Here is an 11,481-nt window from a genome sequence, read left to right on the forward strand (position 1 = left end):
AAACCAGAAATTTTGAGACTGCTTCTGATGTAATCATTGTGTGATAGAAGTCCATTAAATACTATTCTATTATTTAGTTTAAAAAAGGATTTCATTAAATTTGTTAGGAAATACCTTTGGGTATAAGCTAGGGTATTTAACAGTAAGAAGCTTGGGCCTGTTGGTATCAGTTGTGAGATAAATCATCTTATCAGTTAATGTGTGCTCACCAGTTCTCAAGCCAGTAGTGCTCAAAAATGGCGTCTATTGGGGGAACATTTATATTGCTTTTGGGAGAGCCATACCTCACTGCCAAATGAAACTGGTGATTTCATATGGATTATCTGTGATTTAGTTTGATCCTGACTACTACACCCTGGTGCCCAGTGTGCTCAGCCCAAGGTTCTCCTCCCTGCACTACCTGGAGAAGAGACTGGAAACTTGTTTTGCACTTGATCTTGACAGGCATGAATCTCCTACCAAAAAAAAAAAAAAAACCCCAAAAAAACAAACAAAAAAAACCAAACCAGTCACTAGGCTCTTCCAGAATCAGTCCCAAGAGGGGACTACCTGCTTTGCTGAACACCAGTTCTTAGTTTCTTTCTTTTTTTTTTAAAGATTTATTTATTATGTATACAGGATTCTGCCTGCATGTACACCTGCATGCTAGAGGTAGACACCAGATCTCATTACAGATGGTTATGAGTCACCATGTGGTTGCTGGGATTTGAACTCAGGACCTCTAGAAGAGCAGAGAATGCTCTTAACCTCTGAGCCATCTCTCCAGGCCTAGTTCTTAGTTTCTTATAGTATTAGGCTGTGACACTGGAACACAGTTCCAACAACAGTCCGCACGGTCCAGAAGTCACCAGCTCCTGCAGTAGCAAGTCCACCTTGGTCCTCAGCTCCTAATTTGTATTTGCTCACACAGCTTAGATTTGCCTGTACAAATATTTCTGAGAAGCTCTCACTCTCCCCGCCCCATTGGGGGCACCCACACTGTACTCCATATAAGCACCTCATTCACCACCATGAACCGATAAACATAGGAAGTACCTTTTGTTACTACACAGTAAATGTGTAACCATTAAGATAATTCTAGCAGTATAAAATTGGCTGGCAAGCCCTTTTATGAATCATAACATATGTGCAATTCATTTTATCCTTTCTCCATAAAGAATACACATTACAGTGCTTTGTCTTTTATTGTGATAATGTTACTCCTTGTCAGTTTTCTTGAGACAAAAGTCTTGTAGTAATAAATTTGTATTCACAGGTGCATCCAGAGCTCACGAGCATGTTCTTAGCTGAATTTTAGCTTCATAACAACAGTAGGCAGGGTGTGGCCCGCACCTCTTTAGTAGCTGAGCAGGAAGTCAGCTCTGACGGGGTATTGTAATCTGCTTTATCACGGGAGCCTGATGTTGTGTAACAGAAACTCCAGCTTGTCCTCGCCTGTCCTAAAGCATTGCTTCATGAAGGGAAATAAACTCACTGGAATATTTGTGAAATTCAATTAAAATGCTTTCCCAAGCACTCTGTTTTTAAATGCATGCTGGAACAATTTATTATAGCCTTGTGGTCTTTTACAAACCATATTAATTGAGTGATTTCTTCAGTTGTAATTAAGTGGATCTGTGTTACTCTAGAAGCCCTGTGTCACTTCTGTGTCAGGTGAAGTAGTGGCCTAAACCCAGCCCTTTATTTTTCCAGGAGAAGGGGACGATCTGGCTGCCATGGATGCAGTGTTTGTTTAATGAACAGGTTGCTTTCGTCCACTGAGTGCTTTGCCTCTGCTCACAAAAGTGCATTCACTCCACTGTAGTGTGTTGAAACTTTTCAATGGAAACGGATTTTCACTAACAAAGGAAGCATTTTCTCCCCCTTTCCATGTCTTAGCTTTCCCCTCAAAGTCTTGGCTTCTCCAGCAGCTGTACCTCCACCAGCAATGACAAAAGGTGCGATTGTACTCGGAGATGGCCATGAAGATAATGTCACTGGAGTTTGTGTGGGCTCCCGAGGACTCTTTTCTTCTGTGTTTTGTTCTACTTTTGTTATTTCAGAAGGTTTAGCATGCCTTAAGAACAACAAGAACACCCCTTCTCCCCCATGCCACCCAAAGGCTTTAGAACCCCTTTTTAAACCCTTATCCTATGAGACTGCTTCCTTCCATTAGATGTCTATAGCTCTTAGGGAGCAACTTCTGCAGCAGGTTTGAAGACATCCACCCAGACGTAGGAATGGAGTGGGATCCCGAAAGTGGTGAGTGGGTTGCTTTCTTGCAGGCAGGCCAAGAGAGTTTCAGTCTGACTTGAGGGCAGTCGGCAGTGTGCATAGTAAGCTTCGTTACCTCCCTTCATCTTCTCTGAGTTGTGACTCCAGCCCCAGGCTGGCAGCCTTCATGCTCTGTCTATTTACTTAATTAACTCGAAGATAACGTGTCTACATCTCTTTTGGTTCCTTTTTTACTTAAGGTTCTGGGCAGTGGTGCTGATTCTGAAGCACCATTTACTTCTAGCAAAAATCTTTCAGGTTTTCTGATAGTTAGGCTGAACACCTAATCTTTTTCAGGGGTTCTCTGTCCACCCAATAGTCAAGCCATCAGTGGAACCAAATCATAGGACCTAGCCAAGATGGTCTCCATTAGATTCAGTTCCACCTATAAATGACCTTTTAGGCTGTGATTCTTTTGTATAAATAGATACTAGGTGGTGTACGTTTTCAACCACAGTCTCTGGCAGCCTTTCTAAATCTTCCTCTTAAGATTCAGCCATCTTGTCATTACTCACTAGACTCAGCAAGTGTGGATAAAGAAGCCACCAGAAAGTCCTTCTGAAGTACAAACACACATTCTGAATACTGATAAGCAGCATTCTCCTCTTCCCTCCAAACAAGCAGAGAGAAAAGATGTAATGCCGGTTCAGCCAAGCCCACTGAGTGGCACTCTGCCACGATGATTCATTTTGCCTTGGAGCAATCTTACACCCTTTGTGAAACTAGGTCTCTTTTGGTTGAAGGAAGAAAAAGACTCCTCCAGAGCTGTCAGTCACTGCTTAAGCACTACCAAACGAAGGACTTAGTGGATCAAGTTTAATACACCCCAAGTGTCCAAACCTTCCTCTAGATCTGTTCACCATGCGACTCAGTCACCTGTGTCCCTGCAGCATGCTTGTGCAATAATGCTTGAGTAATAATCTGACAGCTTGAAGTCACCTGGGGGAGATGAATGCAGTGTGGTGATTCCAGCTGTGCTCAGCCCCTCGGTCCCACTCCTCCCTTGGGGAGGGAGCACTACTGCTAGACAGCATGAGGAGCCGGCTGTGGACTTCTGTTCCTGACCTCCCACATCTTAAAACACCACCAGTATGTGTGTGTGTGTGTGCTTCTCAAGCTTGTTCAGTGAAGCCACCTGAGGATTTCCACCATTCCAGAAGAAAAAGGAGAATGGGAAGCCACTGGGCTTTGTCTGTTACTGTTGTTTCCCCCTGCCAGTGGCATACATGCTCTCTGGGGATCCATTAGAGATTCCACAAACCCATTAGAGCATGTCAGACTTAAAGGTGCATAAGACAGTGTCACACACCTGTCACTCAGAAGGATGAGGCAGGGGAATTGGGAGACCTAAGCCAGCCTGGGCTACACAATAAGTTCTGGGACAACTTGCATTATTTACTGAGAGATATTATCTCAAAAAAAAATCAAATAGATACAGTAAGTTCTGGAGTAGTTGTTTAGCCTGTGTCCTCTCAGACCCAGACTGAGTCAGGAAATCTGGGTATGAGATCTAAGCAGACGCCTCAGTAATAAGCATCTTGCTGGTGGTTCTGGTAGAGATGCTGCTCTGCGCAGTGCACAGGAGTCTTATCTCTCTGCTATCTGCCCTTTGTATTCCACACTGAGCCGTGTAGAGTTTCGGGTTCATAGGTGAGGGTCAGAAGGTGACCCAAGGGTTAGTGGGAAGCACAGTGCCTCGGCGCCTTACTAAACAAGTAAAGCTCTGAGTGCTGGGCCCCCAGAGCGTCTGCCATGTCAGTCATCATGGGCTCTGCTCCTCAGTGAGAACATGCTACACACACCTGCACCTCATGCAGGACCTTTCCCTCGGGTGTGTTCTGCACGCAAGTCTCGCCGGGTGTTCATGGTGCTTATGTGCTGGCTCTCTGAACCTTAAATCTTGTGGCTGTCAGAGGCTGACTTCGCTCTCTGGACTGAAGGCAGTAAGACAAAGGCAAAAGCGCTTCACAGTCCTCCTTCTCTAAACTGTGCTAGGGAGCAGTGCCGGCCTTCCAGCAGGCTTAATCCCAATGTCAGTGGGGCTGTGGTGTGACCATACTCAAGCCTTAGAGGCACTGCCAAACCCTGTCTCGTTGATGCCTCCCCTGGGACAGGACCAAGTGTTAGTGGTGACACAAGTCTTTATCCCATTTGAGACACTGAAGGAAAACACTTCGTCCTACTCTGGGCTGAGAATAAAAATCAGATGCACTGACCAGAGTCTGCAGCTACTTTTCCGGTCTCATTCAGTGTGACTTTGTCATCTGGAAAGAAAGACCCATATCTTGGTGTCACATAGCTAGCGGTTGATTTCATGTCTCTCCTGAAGTGCGCCTCCACTGCAAACATCAGATCTGGGTAGCTGTTGAGTGGTATACATTTTATACATACTGATTTTTTTTAATTGTCATTACAGTTACCACCTAAGCAATAAATGTTGTTAGCAGATAGCCTGTGAGAGAGAGATGATAGTTTGTCTGGGTTGTTTTAGCCCACAGGAGAGCTGTCCAAGTAGAAATGTGCAACAGGCTACTGGGGTGAAAGCCCCAGTTGAGTCTGCCCAAGATGGCTGAGAGAGAAGCTCTCCACATCTGTGTCACAACTTTTCAATGGGGGTTTTGGGGTGGGTGTGTGTGTGTGTGTGTGTGTGTGTGTGTGTGTGTCTCACTGTAGCCCTGGATAACATGGAATTGTGTAGATGAGGCTGACTCTGACCTCACAGAGATGGGCCTGTCCCTGCCCGCTGAGCATTGAAATTGAGGTACTATACATTGCACCTGACTTTTGTGGCTTTTTTGTGGTTGTCTCAGTACAGTATTCTGTATTGCTGAAAGTTATGATTATATACTAGTTTTATAATCAAACTTAAATGTTGCTGAAATATAGTTGTAATTTAAATATGTAGCAATGATGGTAGACTGTTTTTAAAAATAATGGAATGACATTAATATCCTTTAGTCATCTTTAAAAACAGTTTGGGTAATTCATAAATTTAAAAATTGACTCTGTTTAAAAATAATATTACCCAAGAGTGCTAGCTCACACCTCTATTCTCACGCCTACCTTGGGAGGTAGAGGCCAGCCTGGGACACATAATGAATGCAGGCCCCCTTGAGCTGCAAAGCACACCCAAAGGCCAAGGTAAATACTTAAATAGGAAAATTTAAAAGCGAAATCTAAAATGCCAGATTGAGATTAGATAAATTTAAAATCTAAACTTAGTATAAAGGAAAGCTTAACATTATGTGTATTTTTTTTTCTCCTTGGTTCATATTTGGAAAGATGGCAGCTGACTCATGACTGGCTGTTGAGATTGACGGATCACTCTTTTGTGTGACGGTTTTGAAAACATGCTTAGTCCATTTAGCCTACCAAATTGCTGCTCATTATCGACCTGCTTGTCAGGAATTTGTCATCTAGTAAATCACATTTTTGAGGGAGGTGATTATTCTTCTAAGGGGACATGTACTGCTCTAGTGCTTGGCTTGCAGGTAAGAAGAATTCACTTGTGTCTCCTCCTTGCCTTATTTAAAAGGATTAGGGCTGCTGTAAATCCTGTCAGCCATGCTAAAATTGTCTTAACTTCAAAGACACTCGAGGCTCTGCAGAGAGAAAACAGAATTCTAAATGAATTATTTTTTCTAAGGAAATAGACACTTCCCTTCCAAAGATGAATGAGAATTCGTTTTCCTTTTTTCTCATTTAAATTAGCAAATTAGTATACAGTTAATAGTATGTTAGCATATAAGTAGAATTAATTATTTTTACCTCAACATTTTAAAAGAACACATTGCCACTTGGAATTGACAGCAGTGCCCTTTGTATTCCCCAGCTGTGAATTAATTATGTGTTGGTAGCACATTAAATGATAATCAGGTTAAAATACATACGATACAGAGACAACTGTAGCTTCATGAAGAGCACAGTCAGCATGGGAAGGAAGTATAGACGACAGTGCATGACCGTGTCCTGTACACCTACTCCCGGACTCTTGGAAGGCCTCACCGCAGCCTTTACATCTATGGAAGAGCTGGATTTAACAAGAAGGTTCATAAAGAAATCATAATTCCCTCAGGTGTCTCCCGAGCGTGTCCACACATTTAGAAGGTAGGAAAGATCGACTCAACAGCAGGCTGTCTAAACAACCCCAGTCACTGGGAGCTCAAAGTGGGCAGCTATTGTTTCTTTAACCAAAGGAGAAGTTTTTAATGCTTAGCCCCTAAAAGTAGAGTGTCTGGAGCTGGAGGGGTAGCTCAGTGGAAGAACATGTGTCTCCCCCACCCCGCCACACCCCCACCAAAAAGAGGAAGCAATGGAGTGAGTGTCTGCTTGGGGAAACGTTGGCAGGCATCATTCAAGATTTGCAAAGAGGCCAGGCACCTTCCCAGCCCACGGGGATTTGTACATTTCTTTTGAGTACTGTCTTTAGTTTCTTTCACGAAACTGATCTACTGATTTGCCGAAAGCGTCTTCACCTCCTCCTCCCTTTTGTTTTGCTGAGGTAGCTTGAGGTCTGGGAAATGCATGTCATAGAGTGGGTACAGCACAGTGGGTTCCTTCTTTTAGCCATGAGCCAGCCACCATGGAGTAGCACTGTTCTAACTTAACTATGAATAAAACTAGGGCCCAGACTCTTGAGTCCTTTTCTCACATCTGACATCTTTCTTTGAAAATAGTTTAAAAACTCACACTGTTGTGTGTAGAGTATGGGTTTTACTGCTGATTCACGTTGCCTTGTGAGATACCCGGATCCACTCATGTCTCATCCCTGACAGGCATCCGTGTCGTTTCCTGCTTGGGCTCGTACAGTTTCCTTATACAATGTCTAGTATGTGCATCTCAACAGGCTTGCAACATTTCTGTCAAGATCAGCTTAGCCTTAATGAAAACCTGGGGTTTCCTGAAATTCCATGAAATACTTGTGCATATCACTAGGCATGGTCATAAGCTTCACGTGAACAAATTATATGAAAAACAAAACAAAACAAAAACAAAACAGGGGCAGAGTGTGTTCTTAAGAAAACTCCAGACTTTTCTAAGAGTTCAAACAGCACTGCATATGCCTTTATGTGGAGGCATTAGATGGAGTTGAGCTGCAGACTTTAGCTTGTAGATTAGAGCGTGGCATTATCTCCCCACAGAAGCACAGATATTAGGTTACCATGAGTTGCAACTGTTAGTGTTATTTGATGATAAATGGGTTGTGTGTGAGAGCGATCATGAGAACACTGTAACTTAGATTGATTAATTGATTGATTGATTTGGGATACTGAGAATCACACTACAGTCTTGCTAAGGCTGGACAAGACTCTATCTCTGAATTGTATCTCACCCAGTGTGTCTTTAGATGAGTCTTGGCTTTATCTTCCTCCAGATCTAAGGCAAGAAGTAATGATTTCACTAGAGTATGAGCAAGGCCAGGATGAACTTTATGAGCCAAGCAGACCTATATGGCATTTTAACTTCTATCACTACTGTTTAAAATTACTAAACTGGAGAGATGGCTCAGCGGTTAAGAACTCTAGTTGCTCTTTCAGAAGACATGGGTTCAGTTCCAAGACCCACATGGCAGCTCACAACTGTCTGTAATGTCAGTTCCAGGGGATCCAACACCCTCACACAAAGGCAAAATACCAATGCACATAAGATAAAAATAAATAAAATTACCAAACTGGAATAGTAAGGATCTTTCATACTTTCTCCATATTCTAAATTTTATTTAATGAATATATAATACTTTTTTTTTATGTGACTGGATCTTGCTATGTAACCTTGGCTGGCTTGGAGCTTACTGTGTAGACCAATTTGGCCTTGAACTTAAAGAGATATGCCTGCTTCTGCCTTCCAAGTGCTGGGGTCAAGGTGTGCACTGCCATACTTAACCTTATAAATATATAGTACTTTTATTGCAGTTACTTGTGTATCTTGTAGGGGAGGTACAGGTGTCACAGTGCACATGTTATATGGCATATGTGAACCTCATAGAACAGCCTGCCAAAGCCAGTTCTTTCCCTCTATCATGTGGGTCTCAGGCGTTGAACTCAAGCCATCAGGCTCAGTAGCAAGCACTTGTACCCATTGAGCTATCTTACCAAGCCACATACTGCTTTTACTAAAAGATGTATTTATTATGTGTGTGTGTGTGCATGCAGGTGTCCATGGAGACCAGAAGAGGGTGTTGGCTCTCCCAGAGCTGGAGTTCTAAGTGACTGTGAGTCACCTGATGCAGGTGCTAGGAACTGATCATTGGTCTTTTGCGAGAGCAGCAAATGATCTTAACTGCTGAGCCATCTCTCTAGCCACCCCCTCTTCTACATAATACTTTTAAGTCAGAAGATATCTTTCAAATAATTTTAAGAAAATCTTTAAATAATTAATATTGCAAAGATTACTATCTTGATTATGTCTTTTTAAAATTTCAGTCTTGGCCTGACTATGAAGACATCTATAAAAACATGATTGAAGTCGCCGTGTTTTTAGATTTGCCTCGTTTCCCAGACATAACTGAAGACTGCTACCTCCATCCCAACACCTTGTGTATGAAATACTTACTGGAGGTCAATCTCCCTGGTGAGCTGGGCTGTGCATGGGGAGGAGGCCTGGCTGCCAAGTTATGTTAAGCAGAACAGTAAGGCCTTTCTTTCAGCTGCAGACTACTTAAACCACCTGAAGGAGTCCATAGTAACAGGAACTTCATTCAAATGCTTCCTTAAAATAATTCACACCATATAACACAGTTAAAGGGACACTGCTCAAAAACCAAGTTCTGTCTTTGTGTGACTTATGCTTGAGAGAACCTACGTAGTTTCGGTGGCAAGTTGACTAAGTACAGACAAGCAGTGAGTATCTCAGTATGGGCTGTTGATGACCTGCGTGGAAAAGCTGCTCTATCCCCCTGAGAACAGTATTACTGCATAGTGACTTCTAATAAAGAACAAAAATACCAGCCAAAGGTAATGAGAGTGGAGGAGAAAGACCCAGAGTTCAGGGCCCGACTAAGCTAGCAAGGAGACCTAATTCAGAACAACTACAGCAGTCCTGGAGGCTACCTCGCATGGTGCTTGAAGCCTGATAGCATTCACAAGCCCCAGTTTCCAAAGCCACGGAGAACAGTATGGACAATACAGTGAATGTTTGAGGGCATCGAGGACTGTGATAAGAGCTTTAGACACTCATGCAGAGTACATGTGTCAGGTAATCCTGGTGCAGCCTGTGACACTAGCCAGTCCTGAATTTCATACTAGACTAGAAATACAAGAAGCCCAGGACTTTTATTGTCTGCCTGATGTTTTGTTTTGTTTTGTTTTGTTTTGTATTTTGTTTGTGGAGGGAGAATGTTGAATCAGGGTATGTCTATGTAGCCTGCAAGCTCACCAAATAGACCAGGCTCGCCGTGAACTCATGGAGATCCTTCTGCCTCTGCCTTCTGAGTGCCGAGACTGTGGGTGTCAGTCACTGTGGTCACCTTAGAGTGACTTTTGCTGAGTTACCACGATGCATGTCATTTCCCCTTGCCTTGCTCTATTGTAGATGGCCTCTGTTGAGTTCCTCACACAGCAGGTGAGGGAAAGCAGTACAAAGTAAGATTGTGACAGTCCCTGCATGCTAGGATTCAAATTACAAACCATCCATTCACTTAGGAGTTCTTGGGGAGCTGCCTTAGCACGGAGGCAGGTCTGACTGGGAAAGCCTGCTGGTGTTCCACAGGTCTCCTTAGAAGCCATTGGTATAGTTATGACCTGTGACCCGAGAACCAGCCAAGAGAACCGTGTGATGTGAAATGGGGAAGGAACTGTTAAAGTGAAGAACCGAAGAACTGTGTAAATAGAGGCAACAGACAGTGCAGGCTTTGGGGACATTTGGGAAACTTTTGGGGATAGGAGCTAAAAGCTTTAGTGAGTTCATGACCTCAGACTGAGATGGCTGATTACACCTTATAATCAGAAGAAGGGAGCCCAGTTCAGGAGGGGACAAGGACACTCAGTAATGGAGAGGGTGATCAGATGTGTGTCAGTCAGCACTGACTTGAGTACTTTAGGCAGGTTTGTTCATGTAGTGTTCATAACCATCAGGAAGACACTATGGTAGCTCATCCTTTAGTGTAACACATCTGAGGTCATATGGAGCTAGTCCCAAGTGACAGGATTCCACACTCTGGTTTTTCTTGCACCATGTGCTCCATGGAGGGAAAGAGGTCTGTGGATCAGACCCATGTAGTATTCATTCTATCTGTTAGAAGAGGCTTCTGTGTAGGTTAGTGAGGGATTTGCTTAATAACTTAGAGTTGTCAAAGTATGCCTCTGTATAATCTTATTTTATCTTACTATATTCTCTCATAGCCCACTTAACAAGTAAGGAGGATATTGCTAAGTACAGGGGCTTATGCTAATAATTCCAAACCTCAGGAGGCTGAGGCAGGAGGATCATGAGTTTGAGACACGTCTAAGCCACATAGAAAATCCCTGTCCTTAAAAAAAGAAAGAAAGGCGAGAAAGCTGAAGCTATGTGGCTCTACCATGCAGCTACCAATGAGAAGCCTGAATACAGGTCCTAGGGTTTCAGGTCCTAAGTCTCACATTACTCAGCCTTGAAGCCACAGACATAGCCCATGCTGAACGCAGAACTTCTTTGGGGAAGCAGAGCATCTAGCGAAGAGCTTTCGGAGCTCCAGAGCGCTCTGAATTCCTGGAGAGAGTTGGCTGGACTCTTTAGGTATCAAGTTGCCGAGATTTGCCCATTACTATATCCACACTGGCCTCAGTTTTTAAAAGTATTATTTCATTAAAAAATGCTCTCAAAATTCCTGCATGACACCATGTTTTAATGAAAGGTTCCTGGGTAATGTGTTGCAACCCTGTAATCTCAGCCTCCACACCAGAGGTTGAGGCATGAGACGCATGAGTTCAAGGCCAATATGGGCGATATCGAGACCCTACCTTACAAAGCAAGTGTGTAAAGATAACTTATGAATATGTATATTACTGTGACCTAGTTAGCCAAGTAATTTAATTTGTATTTAACTGTTTTGTTTTTCAACAGAGGAAATGTACACTTTAACCTGCCAAGTAGTAAAGCTGACTGGAATTGGAGAAGTAGATTTTCTGACGTTTGACCCTATAGCTAAAATGACAAGGACAGTCAAACATGATGTGCAGGCTGTGGCTGTCATCGTGCTTGTGTTGAAGCTGCTGTTTCTGCTGGATGACAAGCTGGAATGGTAGGTCAGGG

At 43.2% G+C, this 11,481-nt stretch overlaps 1 protein-coding gene across 11 annotated transcripts in view; it reads left to right on the forward strand.

Annotated features, from left to right (window-relative positions):
* Taf1b (TATA-box binding protein associated factor, RNA polymerase I subunit B) overlaps positions 1–11,481 on the forward strand; it is a 76,408-nt gene that overhangs the window by 53,610 nt on the left and 11,317 nt on the right. For 10 of the 11 annotated variants that reach the window (XM_087554782.1, XM_087554775.1, XM_087554776.1 and 7 more), the window contains 2 exon segments: positions 8,676–8,823; positions 11,293–11,470. In XM_087554782.1, the coding sequence (XP_087410908.1) occupies positions 8,676–8,823; positions 11,293–11,470 (326 nt within the window). 11 annotated transcript variants of the gene reach the window in all.

The sequence above is a fragment of the Rattus norvegicus genome, chromosome 6 (genome assembly GCF_021556685.1).
Source record: "Rattus norvegicus strain SHRSP/BbbUtx chromosome 6, alternate assembly SHRSP_T2T, whole genome shotgun sequence".
NCBI lineage: Eukaryota > Metazoa > Chordata > Mammalia > Rodentia > Muridae > Rattus > Rattus norvegicus.